Source organism: Maniola jurtina, chromosome 5, assembly GCF_905333055.1.
Source record: "Maniola jurtina chromosome 5, ilManJurt1.1, whole genome shotgun sequence".
NCBI lineage: Eukaryota > Metazoa > Arthropoda > Insecta > Lepidoptera > Nymphalidae > Maniola > Maniola jurtina.
Window position 1 is genome coordinate 5,539,220 of NC_060033.1, and position 15,095 is coordinate 5,554,314.

The 15,095-nt window shown below is 34.2% G+C and overlaps 3 protein-coding genes across 6 annotated transcripts; all 3 read left to right on the forward strand.

Annotated features, from left to right (window-relative positions):
• The first annotated feature begins 886 nt into the window (after positions 1-886).
• On the forward strand, positions 887-8,654 carry LOC123865704 (UDP-glucosyltransferase 2-like). Of its 3 annotated transcripts, XR_006796029.1 has the most exons (6): positions 887-1,853; positions 1,947-2,169; positions 2,248-2,467; positions 3,644-3,803; positions 4,279-4,462; positions 8,260-8,654. XR_006796029.1 is itself a non-coding variant. In XM_045906912.1 (5 exons), the coding sequence occupies exons 1-5, from the start codon at positions 1,020-1,022 to the stop codon at positions 4,324-4,326; spliced, it is 1,485 nt and encodes a 494-aa protein (XP_045762868.1). In that variant the 5' UTR covers positions 887-1,019; the 3' UTR covers positions 4,327-4,689. The 3 variants fall into 3 exon arrangements, 2 of the variants coding, with proteins under 2 accessions (XP_045762868.1, XP_045762867.1); XM_045906912.1 differs by lacking the exon at positions 8,260-8,654 and having other exon boundaries at positions 4,279-4,689; XM_045906911.1 differs by lacking the exons at positions 4,279-4,462; positions 8,260-8,654 and having other exon boundaries at positions 3,644-3,922.
• Positions 4,891-8,262, forward strand: LOC123865705 (UDP-glycosyltransferase UGT5-like). 2 transcript variants are annotated; one of them, XM_045906915.1, is made up of 5 exons: positions 5,375-5,511; positions 5,666-6,036; positions 6,118-6,340; positions 6,782-7,001; positions 7,268-8,262. In XM_045906915.1, the coding sequence occupies exons 2-5, from the start codon at positions 5,743-5,745 to the stop codon at positions 7,536-7,538; spliced, it is 1,008 nt and encodes a 335-aa protein (XP_045762871.1). In that variant the 5' UTR covers positions 5,375-5,511; positions 5,666-5,742; the 3' UTR covers positions 7,539-8,262. The 2 variants fall into 2 exon arrangements, with proteins under 2 accessions (XP_045762870.1, XP_045762871.1); XM_045906914.1 differs by having other exon boundaries at positions 4,891-6,036.
• An 8-nt stretch (positions 8,655-8,662) lies between the features above and the next one.
• LOC123865706 (UDP-glucosyltransferase 2-like) lies at positions 8,663-11,326 on the forward strand. The gene is made up of 4 exons (XM_045906916.1): positions 8,663-9,805; positions 9,894-10,116; positions 10,553-10,772; positions 11,039-11,326. Exons 1-4 carry the CDS (start codon positions 8,984-8,986, stop codon positions 11,307-11,309), a joined length of 1,536 nt encoding a protein of 511 aa, XP_045762872.1. The 5' UTR covers positions 8,663-8,983; the 3' UTR covers positions 11,310-11,326.
• The last annotated feature ends 3,769 nt before the right edge of the window (positions 11,327-15,095 follow it).

Consider the following 15,095-nt stretch of genomic DNA (forward strand, 5'->3'; position numbering starts at 1 on the left):
ACCCCCGACAAGTGATGGTTACAGTAACTAGAAAAGAGCTGATAACTTTCAAACGGCTAAACCGATTTTCTTGGATTATAGCTAAGAACACTCTCGATCAAGCCACCTTTCAAACAAAAAAAAACTAAATTAAAATCGGTACATTAGTTTAGGAGCTACGATGCCACAGACAGATACACAGATACACAGATACACACGTCAAACTTACAACACCTTTCTTTTTGGGTCGGGGGTTAAAAACAGCGAAAAAGAAAGATTAGGTATATCATGTAATTATATCGCTTTGTACTTCATTGGAATCATGGCTTTGCTATTACACTTTAGTTATGTACGTTGGACGTATTATTTGAAAGATTTTTCATTGGACGTTCAATACCTAGGCATCTTTGGATTGGCTGGTCAGGCTAGGAAAGTAATGTAGGTCAAAGCTTTAATAAAATTTATGAGTTCACAAGTTCATTGTACCAAAGAGTTGTGTATGGGGTAGACACCTAATAGTTTTAAGCAAATTCTTTAAAACTTCGTATCTCCCACGCGTATCATGCTATGAGGCTGATTGTATTTTTCTGTGCATATAAACATCGACCATGACTGCTAGCATGCTAAGGGAATTACCTTCCAGCTTTTATAGTGGCATGTTCGTATTTTGTTGTATTATATAAATGCGAAAACCTGTCTGTTACCTTTTCACGGATACTGACATTTGACACCTAAAGCTACTTCGCATATTTTAAAACTTGTATTTTGGAGATGAACATAGATTGCCTATAATAAATATCTAACTACTAAGTGGTTTGTAACATGCAGTCATAATGATTTTAGTCTTGGCTTAGAATATAGACAAACGCACACAGATATTATGTAGGTATCTATTTGAGCGATACTGCAGCGGCTGTGTGCAGCGGCCACCGGCTATTTGATAAGAGAACATCATTGTGATAACATTATTTTATAGTGTTAAAAGCTTAGTAGTAAAATATGTTTCACTGTGAGTGCAATAAATGATGTAAAATATAATAATGGGTAGCAAAGATTTGGTTCTTATTCTAGTGCTGTATCATTTCATTGCAACATCTGAACCCGCGAGGATATTAGCAGCATTACCGATCCCCATGCCAAGCCATCAAATGGTGTTCCGAGTATTAATGCAAGAACTTGTTAAACGTGGTCATCATGTCACGGTAATAACTGCACTGCCATCATATCCAGACGGCCAGGCACCTGTAAACTATACAGAGATTAATGTACAGCAAGTTATTGAAGTTCTGAGAACAAATCTACTGACAGAACAATTAAAGATATCGGATGATTTAGTGTCTCAGTTTGCAAGTACTTTTAGGACATGTGTTGATATAAATGATAAATTATTCGGAATGGAAATTATTCAAAATTTTATCCGAAATACAGAGAGTACGTATTTTGATTTAATTTTTGTAGAGGATTCTTTAAAATCATCATTAATATTTTCTCATATCTTCAAAGCACCAGTTATACATTTAAGTTCGTTTGGAGGTACCTTTGAAACATTCGAGGCAGTAGGTGCTCCGACGCATCCATTCCTTTATCCTCTCGCAATTAGACAACGATATAGTGATCTATCTGTCTGGGAAAAACTTGTAGAATTGTATGTGGAATATCGTTTACAAAAGGTATATCATGAACATGAAATGATGGACAATGATATATTCAAAAAATACTTTGGAATAAATGCCCCAACGATAGATAATCTAAAGAAAAATATAGATATGATTTTTTTAAATATTCATCCTATTTGGGACTCCAATCGTCCTGTTCCTCCTAATGTTATTTACTTAGGAGGTCTCCATCAAAAAGCTCAACAAGAATTACCCAAGGTCAGTTTATAACGACATTTTATAACATCACATAAATAAACAAAGATCATAATAATATGACACCGTGTGGTATTTTAAAATTATTATTTACAGGAATTAAAATCATCTCTTGATTCTTCAACCAATGGTGTAATCTACGTGAGTTTTGGGACTAATGTTAATCCGTCGTTATTGCCCCCCGAAAAACTACAAATATTTATAAATGCTTTTTCTGAATTGCCTTACGACGTATATTGGAAATGGAATGATGAAAACTTGCCAGGATTGTCGGAAAATATTAAGATCCTTAATTGGTTTCCTCAGTCAGATCTACTTCGTAAGTTTACCTTTTATGTATCGAATTTGCTATCGGGTGGTAAGATTTGAATAAAATGTTGTTTTACTGGTTTTATAGGACATCCTAAAGTAAAACTTTTTATAACACAAGGAGGATTGCATTCTACAGATGAAGCAATTGTAGGTGGAGTTCCTCTTATTGGCATACCGATGATGTGGGATCAATGGTATAATGTAAATAAATATGTACAGTTAAAAATTGGATTACAATTGGATATTAATTTTATTACCGAGAATGAATTAAGAGAGGCTATACAATCAGTGATAAAAGATAAAAGGTAGGTTTTGTTTACATGGTAAGATAATATAATTTCGATTTACCATGGTCATGAAAGAATCAAAATATGTTAATTTAATCGCGGTTTTAAGTAGCCCTTAAACTTAATTTTTAAGAACAGCTAAATAAAGAGGTCTTTATTTATTATATTCGTAAAGATAAAAATATCTGTAGATATACCTACGACGCATAAATTGATACGCTGTATTAATTGTAATTCCTCTGTACTTAGACTGATATCATCTGATCCTAAGCCGGTTCATAGTTCCATGTCTAATTATGACGTCAATAAACTACCGATTATGCTTGCGACTCTGTCCACGTAAATGAGTAAATTTCGATTTTTTAAATCTTGTGGTAAATATAGGTAAATATTACTAATAACCGGCTGGACTCACGTGATAAGTCGAAGTAAGCCTGACTAGTTTGGAATTTCCGTGTGTATGCTTTGCTTTTCCGAGAAAAAAGTAGCCTATAACAATCTCTAGGATGCAAGGTATTTAAATACCAAATTGTGTTAAAAACATTTAAGCGAATGGGCCGTGTAAAGATTACAGAGACAAGACAAGGACAAACAAACGGACAGACACTTTCGCATTTACAATATTATAGTGTAGATTATGATAATGTGATATGTGTAATTCGCCAGTTACGACCGTGGCATGAAGAAGTTCCTACAAGAGATCTATCTCCAGCAGTCTATCGGTTGATAACGATGATGATAATCCATACTTAATATTATAAATGCGAAAGTGTGTCTGTCTGTCTGTCTGTATGTCTGCTACCTTTTCACGGCCCAACAGTGTAACCGATTCTGACGAAATTTGGTACAGGGTTAGCTTATATCCCGGGGACGGACATAGGCTACTTTTCATCCCGGAAAATCAAAGAGTTCCCACGGGATCTACAAAAATCTAAATCCATCCGTGAAGTCGCGGGCATCCTCTAGTGATATAATATTTATGTCCGTCACATGAGTTCTACAGTTATGCATCAATGTTTCCCAATTTCAAATAAAAATTCAAATAAAATTGTAAACGGGATATTGTAAATGCAAACCAGGTACCCACGATACAGGATTACCTAGTGTGGGTACCACCAGACACAGGTCAGAAAAAAAAAATATGCTCTAGGTCCATGCTCTTGTCCTTGATTCACCTCCATATTACTTTTTCAGGTACAAAGAAAATATTATCAAGTTAAACTCCGTGATGCGCGATCAACTGCAGTCACCTCTAGAACGTGCTGTTTGGTGGACAGAACATGTTATACATAATCGCGGCGCAAACCATTTGCGTGCTCCATCAGCGGACTTGACTTGGGCAGAATACTACGAAGTAAAACTTATAGTGGTTCTTATGATATCCTTAGTTTCTATGCTGGTGATATTAACGTTAATAACGCTTCGTATATTACGATTGTGTAAAAGTAAAATAAAAACTGATTAATAGGAAAATGTCTAATGTTTTCGTAAATCTCTTAACTATTTTTGACCCCCGACCCAAAAAGTGGGGTGTTATAAGTTTGACGTGTGTATCTGTGTATCTGTCTTTAGAATCGTACATCCTAAACTAATGAACCGATTTTAATATCGTTTTTTATTGTTTGAATGCGGATCGAGAGTGTTCTTAGCTATAATCCAAGAAAATTGGTTCAGCCGTTTGAAAGTTATCAGCTCTTTTCTAGTTACTGTAACCTTCACTTGTCGGGGGTGTTATAAATTTTTAATTTACACTTTTTGGCTATTACAGTCATAGTGTGAGTGACTAATTCGGCCATATTTGCGAAAACCATAATCAAGTTCGATTTCAGCTCTATTGCCTTAGGGACTCGGGGAGTCCTGCAGTGAACAGCAAATAGGAATGGAAACTGTCTTAGTGAATGATAAAACAGTCAAGACAAAAAGAACAGGATTCAATAATATCGAACAGTATTTTATTTGCAAACCGTGTGGCTTCACGTAGCGTTTGCAATTAAAGAATTATTTGCCACAAAGGTATCATCATGGTTCGCGTTGGTCCATTACAAAGTAAGTAGGGGTTTCCACTTAGAATGAGAAGCATTCAGATTCAGACCATATTCATTACGCTGGCCAGTGCGGATTGGCAGAGTTCAGACACATTTCAAAACACTATAAAGAACTCTCAGTCATGCACCATTTCTCCACATTGTTTCCTCACAATGTTTTCAGTACCCATTAAAGAAAGCGATATTTAGTTGCTTAAAATGCACACAACTCCGAAAAGTTAGAGGTGTGTGTCTGGGATTGAACCCCATAGCATGCTATCCTGCGAGAACTATTTGTTTTCCCGGGATAAAAGTTGCCTATGTCCCTCTCCAGGTCTTTAACTATACCCGTGCAAAAAATCATGTCAATCGGTAGCTGTGTTGCGGCGTGATTGCAGGCAAACAAACAAATGCACTTTCGCATTAATTATGATATTTGTATAGATTATGCTACAGTGGTAGTGGTTATACTGATTAGGTATTAGCATTTAAGTTTATTGTATACAGCACCTCCTAGTGTGCACTTGTCCAGTTTCTCGCTAGCGAGGCTCGAGTCCAAGATTGACGGCAAGTGCAGCGACTGAATTCTAAATTTATTACAATATTATTTCTAACAGAGTAAAATTGTCTGAAATACATTTCTGGATACTATTTCTGTTCTTATTATTTTGTATCATAAAAGTTTGTAGTATTAATAGCACTAACTTTGTGCTTAAAATAAAATTATTTAAATTTGAAATGAGAAATATATTGTGCTTGTTGATTTTGGTACATCTATCAGTAATATCAAGAACAGCAAATATATTAGCAATATTACCAGCTCCTGCTCTGAGTCATCAAATGGTGTTTCGAGTTTTAACACAGGAACTAGCTAAGCGTGGCCATGAAGTAACAGTGATTACTGCATTACCACTTTATGCCAAAGGTCAAATGCCAGTTAATTATACGGAGATCAATATAAGTGAAAAAACAGAAAACATTTCAAAACACCTACTGACAGAAGATATTAAGATATCAGAAGACTTGGTTTCTCAATTTGTAAGTACGTTTAAAGCAACTTCATACGTTTTAGACGGAATGTTAGACCTAAAAGATATTCAAAGTTTACTCCGAGATAAGAGATCCTATTTTGATTTACTTTTCGTGGAAGACTGCATGAAATCAATGTTAATTTTTTCTCATCTATTTAAAGTGCCAGCCATACAAATAAGTTCTTTTGGAGGAACGTTTGAAACATTTGAGGCATTAGGTGCTTTAACGCACCCAATTATGTACCCACTCGCCGTCAGAAAACGATATCATAACCTCTCAGCGTGGGAAAAAATTTCAGAGTTACTTCTACAATATCGTGTGCAAAAAGCTTATAATAAAGCGGAAATTTTGGAAGATGAAATACTAAAGAAACATTTTGGAAGAAACACTCCAACTATCCATGAGCTGAAAAGAAATATACATATGCTGTTTTTGAATATACATCCTATTTGGGATTCAAATCGTCCAGTGCCGTCTAATGTTATATACTTAGGAGGTCTTCACCAGAAACCACGGCAAGAATTACCCAAGGTTAAGTATTTTATTAAATTATGATGAGTTAGAAGACATAATACTTGAGATAAGACAATATTTCAACATGATTATTTTCAGGAATTAAAGTCGAGTCTTGATTCTTCAATTAACGGAATAATTTACGTGAGTTTTGGAACTAATGTTAATCCAGCATTATTACCTCCTGAAAAACTGCAAATATTTATTAACGTTTTTTCTAAATTGCCTTACGACGTTTATTGGAAGTGGAATGACGAAAACCTACCAGGCCTGACAAAAAATATTAAAGTATTGAAATGGTTTCCTCAGGCAGATATACTACGTAAGTTTACCTACCTGCCTTTGTGTTTCATATACCTAATATAATTAATATAACAATATAAAGTGTGTTAATAATACCTAAGCAAAGCTTTGTTTCTTATCCTCCATACTAATATTATAAATGAGAAAACGTGTCTGTCTATCTGTCTGTCTATTTGTCTGTTAGATTTTCACGGCTCAACTAACTGATTTTGATATTTGGTACAAAATTAGCTTACATCCCGGGGAAGGACATAGGCTACTTTTTATCCCAAAAAATCAGAGAGTTCCCACGGGATTCTTAAGGGCCCATCCGTTTAATCGGTTTGTATGGGTACAGTGACAGCTTGAATCCCGGAATTTGACTTTTATCCGGGAAACAAAGAGTTCCATCGGATTTCAAAAAACCTAAATCCATGCGGACGAAGTCGTGGGCATCATCTAGTTTTTATATTTTTTATAGGTCATCCTAAAGTAAAGCTTTTCATAACTCAAGGAGGATTACAATCTACTGATGAAGCTATTGCAGCTGGTGTTCCTCTCATTGGAATTCCATTTATATGGGATCAATGGTTTAACGTAGAAAAATACGTACAGTTAAAAATTGGTTCACAATTGGATATTAATTCTGTGACTGAAACTAAACTAAGAGATACTATTGACATAGTTCTCGCTGACAAAAGGTAAAATTTTTAATAAGTTTAGTATGGCAGTGTTATTGACTTATAAGTAGGTGATTATAATATCACATTTAAAACATGGTCTTGAACAAGTTATGGTAATAATTATGTACAATACAAAACTTGTTTAATACTTGGAGACAGTTTTGTTGGCTCTATAATCTTTTGACATAAGGAAGAAACTAAAATTTCTCAAACAATGACGATACAATTATAATGGTTACAGGACACTCCCTCTCACTAATAATTCAAAGTTCTAAATGTTACAGGTACAAGGAAAATATTATGAAGTTACAATCTATAATGCATGATCAAATCCAGTCACCTCTGGAGAAAGCCGTTTGGTGGACAGAATATGTTATACGTCATCGCGGGGCAGAACACCTGCGCGCCCCCTCTGCAAATATGAACTGGATGGAATACTACGAAATAAAACTAATATTATGTATTACAATACCATTAATTTTATTATTGGCAGTATCAATATTTATAATATTACGTACATTACGATTGTTTATAAGGAAAATTAAAACAGAGTGATAATGAAATTGAATTTGATATAGGTCACCTTGATAATAACCTCAAATACAATATCCAAATTATTGTCATACCCACTCTTGTTATTATTGATGAATGTTTAATAAAATGTGTTCTTGTGAACAATAATGCTATAATTTCCTCTTATTATAAGGGACTTTGTCAGTTTATAAGATTTGTCAGTTTTTGTCTCAGGTGCCATTTGACAACTGAGACAAAAACTTGCAAATCTTCCTTATTTTCTAGATTAAAAAACTAACACTAAAAGTACACTAACAAAAGGACGTAAAACTAGTTTTAAATTTATTTTTAAAATAATAAGAAAAAACAGGCAAAAAATTGTTTGTCTTTCTTAATTTCTCAAATTTTTGCAGTATGTTTCAGTTAGTGATTTTTCTTAAAAAACACTCTGTGACCTTGATTTTATAACTGTTTATTAATCATCATACAATTACGATTATTCGACTCAATAACCCGGATAGCTTAGGAATAATGCATGATGGTTTATAAGTTATAGACAAAGGAAGCTCAGGCATGAAGTGAAACAAAACAAAAAATCCATTTTTTAACGAGAGTATAGTTTCACGTTCTTTCGTTGGTGTAATTTATGTCTGGGCACATTATTCAATAACATTGACGCACAATAGTGGCGTACGAGTCGTAAATTCAAAGATGTATTGCAAGATGGCATGGCATTGCCTTCATACCTTGTATGATTTAAAAGCTATCATCATCACAACCCATGGTTCGCGTTGGCCCATTACTAAGTAGGGGTTTCCACTCAGAATGAGAAACATTAAGACCATAATATTCATTACGCTAGCCAGTGCGGATTGGCAGAGTTCAGACACATTTGAGAACACTATGAGGAACTCTCAGGCATGCTGGTTTCCTCACAATGTTTTCAGTACCCATTAAAGAAAGCGATATTTAGTTGCTTAAAATGCACACAACTCCGAAAAGTTAGAGATGTGTGTCTGGCATTAAACCTCATAGCATGCTAATGTTTGTTTTCCCGGGATAAAAGTAACCTGTGCCCCTCTCCAGGTCCTTAACTATACCCGTGCAAAAAATTATGTCAATCGGCAGCTGTGTTGCGAAGTGATTGAAGGTCAAAAAACTAACGCACTTCCGCATTAATTATGACATTAGTATGGATTATGCTATAGTGGTTATACTGGTTAGTTATTAGTATTCAAGTTTATTATATACACCACCTCTCAATGTACACTTGTTCAGTTTCTTGCTAGCGAGGCTCAAATCCAAGACTGACAGCAAGCGCAGCGAATGAATTCTAAATTTATTACAATATTATTTCTAACAGGAGAAAGTTGTCTGGAATACGCTTCTGGATACTACTTCTGTTCTTTTTATTTTGTATCATAGAAGTTTGTAGTATTAATAGTACTTACTGTGTGCTTAAAATATAAAATATATTCAATATCAAAATGAGAAATATATTGTGTTTGTTGATTTTGGTGCATCTATCAGTAATATCAAGAACAGCAAATATATTAGCAATATTACCAGCTGCTGTTCTGAGTCATCAAATGGTGTTTCGAGTTTTAACACAGGAACTAGCTAAGCGTGGCCATGAAGTAACAGTTATTACTGCATTACCACTTTATGCCAAAGGTCAAATGCCAATAAATTATACGGAGATCGATATAAGTGAAAAAACAGACAACGCTGTAAAACACCTGATAGAAGACCTCAAGAAATCAGAAGACTCGGTTTCTCAGTTTGTGAGTACGTTTAAAGCAACTCAATACATTTTAGACGGCGTATTAGACCTAAAAGATATTCAAAATTTACTCCGAGATAAGAGAGAATATTTTGATGTAATTTTCGTGGAAGACTGTATCAAATCAATGTTAATTTTTTCTCATCTATTCAAAGTACCAGCCATACAAATAAGTTCTTTTGGAGGAACGTTTGAAACATTTGAAGCAATAGGTGCTTTAACACACCCAATTTTATACCCACTCGCCATTAGAAAACGGTATCATAACCTCTCAGCGTGGGAAAAAATTGCAGAGCTACTTCTACAATATCGTGTACAGAAAGCTTACAAAGAAGCGGAAATTTTGGAAGATGAAATACTAAAGAAACATTTTGGAAAAAACACTCCCACTATACATGAGCTGAAAAGAAATATACATATGCTGTTTTTGAATACACATCCTATTTGGGATTCAAATCGTCCTGTGCCGTCTAATGTTATATACTTAGGAGGTCTTCACCAGAAACCACAGCAAGAATTACCCAAGGTTAAATATAATAATTAGATTATAATGAGTTAGAAGACATAATACCTACTTAAGAGGAGACGTAATAATTTAAAATGATTATTTTCAGGAATTAAAATCGAGTCTTGATTCTTCAAGTAATGATATAATCTACGTGAGTTTTGGTAATAATGTTACTCCAGATATATTACCTCCTGAAAAACTACAAATTTTTATTAATGTTTTTTCTAAATTGCCTTATGACATTTATTGGAAGTGGAATGACGAAAACCTACCAGGCCTGACAAAAAATATGAAAGTATTGAAATGGTTTCCTCAAGCAGATCTACTACGTAAGTTCACCTACCAGCCTTTGTGTTTCATATATACAAGATGTATTAAATAATATCTAAGCAAAGCTTTGTTTCTAATATTGAAGTGGCTTGATGAGTAATGCTGAGGACCGGGTGTGGTGGCGCTCTTTAGAGAAGGTCTACGTCTAACAGTGGACGTCCACAGGCTGATGATGATGATACTAATATTATGAATAAGAAAGTGTATCCGTCTGTCAGTCTGTCTATCCGTCTGCTAGCTTTTCACGGCCCAACAGTGATTTTGATTTTGACAACAGATTTTGTTGAAAGGTACAAAATAAGCTTACATCCCGGGGAAAAACATAGACTACTTTTTATCCCGGGAAATCCAAGAGTCCCCACGAGATGCTTCAAAAACCTAAATCCACGCGGTTGAAGTCGTGTGCATCGTCTAGTTTTTATATTTTTTTTATAGGTCATCCTAAAGTAAAGCTATTCATAACCCAAGGAGGATTACAATCTACTGATGAAGCTATTGCAGCTGGTGTTCCTCTCATTGGAATTCCATATATATGGGATCAATGGTTTAACGCAGAAAAATACGTACAGTTAAAAATTGGTTCACAATTGGATATGAATTCTGTGACTGAAATCAAACTAAGAGATACTATTGAGATAGTTCTCGGTGACAAAAGGTAAACTTTTTATTAAATTTAGTATGGCAGTGTTATTGACTTATAAGTAGGTAGTTATAATATCATATTTACAACATGGTCTTGAACAAGTTATGGCAATAATTGTGTACGATACAAAACTTGTTAAATACTTGGAAACAGTTTTGTTGGCTCTATAATCTTTTGACACAAGGAAGAAACTAAAATTTCTCAAACAATGACAATACAATTATAATGGTTTCAGGACACTGCCTCTCACTAATAATTTAATGTTCTAAATATTACAGGTACAAGGAAAATATTATGAAGTTACAATCTATAATGCATGATCAAATCCAGTCACCTCTGGAGAAAGCCGTTTGGTGGACAGAATATGTTATACGTCATCGCGGGGCAGAACATCTGCGCGCCCCCTCTGCAAATATGAACTGGATGGAATACTACGAAATAAAACTAATATTATGTATCACAATACCATTAATTTTATTATTGGCAATATCAATATTTGTTATATTACGTACATTACGATTGTTTGTAAGGAAAATAAAAACAGACTGATAATGAAATTGAACTTGGTATGGGTTATTTTCACAAGAACCTCAAAATACAATTTCCAAATTATTGCCATACCTGCTTTTGTTATTATTGATGAATGTGAAATAAAATAAGTTCATGTGAACAAACAATCCTATACTTTCTTCTCATTATAAGAGACTTTTTCTCAATTTCCAAATGAATGTTTGCTAGATTTCCAGAAGTTACAAAAACTAGCAAATCTTCTTTACACTCCAGATTAAAAAAATGCTCTTAAAAGTTACAAACTGCCCTTTAAATAATTTTTCAGCAATTTTTGAATTTTTGCCTGCCTGTCCTTACCCAAATATACGTTCGTACTTATAACGTCTGTATTTTTAACCCCCGACCCAAAAAGAGGGGTGTTATAAGTTTGACGTGTATCTGTCTGTGGCATTGTAGCTCCTAAACTAATGAACCAATTTTAATTTAATTTTTTTTTGTCTGAAGGTGGCTTGATCGAGAGTGTTCTTAGCTATAATCTTTAAAATTGGTTCAGCCGTTTGAAAGTTATCAGCTATTTTCTAGTTACTGTAACTTTCACCTGTCGGGGGTGTTATAAATTTTTAATTTACACTCGTTAACAGAACTTGTTGTTGGCTTTTGCCAAGTCCGGCTCTTGTGTGAAAATTTCTGATAATAATAGATTGTGCCCAGTCATAAAGTACACAAACGAAAGCACGTAAATCTAGTCTTAAATATATTTTTATTTTTTCTCTCATTTATTTATTTTTCTCATTTTACCCTATTTTAAAAAATGTTCACAAAACTAAAATAACAGAAATAACAAGAAATAAAATAACAGAAACAATAAAAAATAAAGTAACTATATTTATATTATTAGAAAGATGTATTGCAAACATGCCTGACATGGCATTACCTTCATACCTTGTATGATATAAAATTTCCTTTGATACCCAAATTCAGAAACCATCTTGAAGTTAACAAGATTCCACGACAATTACGAAAGCAATTTCCCCACAAATTTTCGGCACTTCTCTCTGATTAATGGGAAGGAAAAGTTTATCGAGAAATTAGGGGTAATTGAAAAATATTGCTTGTAACATTTTAGAATTTATTTTTTCCAAAGTAGACTACACACAAAGGACAATGGGTAGAATACAAGGGCCTTAGTTATTTAGTGTGGCCATTTCAGAAATTACGATTTTAAAATAATTTTATATCCATATAGGTATAAAAAGTCTATGGTTATATCAAAATAATTAATATAAATATAACGGTGTTATACCGTACCAAATACCTTAATTAAACTTATTTGGGAAGGAAGTTAAGGAGACTTAAAATTAATGAGACTTAGCAATGAATAACAATTAATAACAATTATGATAATCACCCAATCAGTTTCTAACTAATGTTCATTATTCTAATATGACAGGACTCATTCTTGTTTCTATGCCTAGCCACCCATGTTCGCCTGGCTATAGTGCTATTAAATGAATTCATATCAAATAGCTGCTCCCGATTATAGATATTTAAAACTTCCATTTATATCTCTAGCTTCCATTTATATCTGTCAAAGCCGTGAACTTGTCAAGCTTATTGGTTGTACAGATATTCGAAAATAAACCTTATTCCTAGGAGCTTAAAGTAAATTTAAGCGTATTTAATTGTTAAAAAAATATGTCAATGTCAATGTCAGCTTGACATGGCAATGTTTTTATTTAAAGAGAAATTGATTGTTTCTCAAATTGATGCCATTTCGAATCTGTGGCTTTTTTTAAACTAACAAGCCGCTACAAAATATATAGGTCTTTAAAATAAATATCGCATTGGAGTACTATCTCTAACTTTCTATTGTGAGTTTTAGAGAGATCGTTACGCGCAAAACATGTTTCTTGAACTATAAGTATTTCGTAGTGAACACTAGAGTAGAGTCACTCTGTTTTCTACTTTTAAATAGGAAATTAAATGAAATGAAGATTTATTTTTAAACCAAGTTGTTTTAAAATTAACTTTAATTAACCTTTCTCTCAAGGTCCCCGCTCTTCCCCCTTAACAGATTATAACATCGCTTTTTTGGGTTGGGGCATTTTATAAGTGTAAAAAATTAGCATGCAATGTGTCGTGTGTTGTATGTGTGTGTCTTCAATCAGAGTGTGTGAGGACAGGCTGGTGTTCGGGTAGTAGTAATTATAGGTTTGTTATTATGCTATGCAATCTATAATAGGTCACAAGCGATTCATAATAAACACTTAGTTCAAGTTATAAGTGTCATGGGTTTGTCCTTTTGCTCATAATACACATTTACAGGCAGTTATCCCTTGTAACGACTCCAGTGGTGGTCCAATATTGACGCGATGATAACATTCTTGGGTATAGTTTCGTACACTTTAGGGCAGTTAAGTTTTTAAATGCATTTAGATTGTAGATCGTTAGGGAATTTGATGACACCAATAAATCAAGTTATATAATCAATCTTTGGACATATTAGTCATCTATCCACTTTGATGCCTATCTGGACTAAGGATTTGACTTCTATAACCTGGACATAGACCTTTCGAGAACGCGCCTTCTGACACCTTCCTTATCCTTTCTCATTCACTTGCTTCATGGCTGAACCCGCTGGAGTTAAGCCGTCTCAACTATCTTATTAAAAAAAACCGGCCAAGTGCGAGTCAGACTCGCGCCCCGAGGGTTCCGTACTTTTTCCGACATTTTACACATAAATCAAAAACTATTATGCATAAAAATATGTAAATAAAAATCTGTTTTAAAATGTACAGGTAAAGCCCTTTCATATGATACTCCACTTGGTATAGTTATCTTACTTTAAAAATTTAAACACATTTTTTTTATTTCTGTGATGTAACCACAAATTGCTAGTTTTCGGATTTATTCCTTTACTTGTGCTATAAGACGTATCTACCTGCCAAATTTCATGATTATAGGTCAACGGGAAGTACCCTATCGGTTTTCTTGACAGACACGACGGACGGACCGACCGACAGACAGACAGACAACAAAGTGATCCTATAAGGGTTTTTTTCCCTTTTGAGGTACGGAACCCTAAAAACGGCTGCTCCTTGTACCTTTTATTAAATAAATAAATAACCCTTTATGTTGGTATGACAAACATCAATTAACCTATGTTAGTAGATATTTATTTCTAGCTTAACAACTAATTCTATAACTACAATCCCGAGGGAGCCTCTTGGCGCCTATGTGCGCACCACTCCAGCACCTTCAGAGAGTTATTTTTTATTATTCTTTGAAAACTTAGTAAAAGGAAGTGCAAGCAGGGCAAAGAATGGTACAGCGATTGAAGCAACGACTGCAGCGAGCGAATAAATTATTTTGATTTTGCTTCTCGCTGAGCAGCGCTAGTCTACCTATCACAAAAAGTTCGTAAATAGGGTGTTATTGCAGCAACTCTTATCTAAACGATATACAGATCATCAAACTTATAACACCCCTCTTTTTGGGTCGGGGGTTAAAAATGCGTCGTTCACACGTGATAAATACTTAGCTTAATCCAATATCTGGTCAAAAGTGTTCTTGAAAAGGTCTTCAACGGAGGCAGCAAGAGATTCAATTGTTAATATCTGCAATTTATGTGGGTATAAGTATGGGTTTATTATTACTTGAAATCTTGGTCTTTTCCGTCTCTGGATTTGATGTCTTTTGTTGGAGGTGAAATGTAATTTACTGAAATGCCGTATTGACACTGAAATTCGAAGAGGAGAAGACTGAAAGGAAATAAAGAAATTGAAAAACTCACTAACTTAATTAGGTACTTGCTTAGTCAATGTG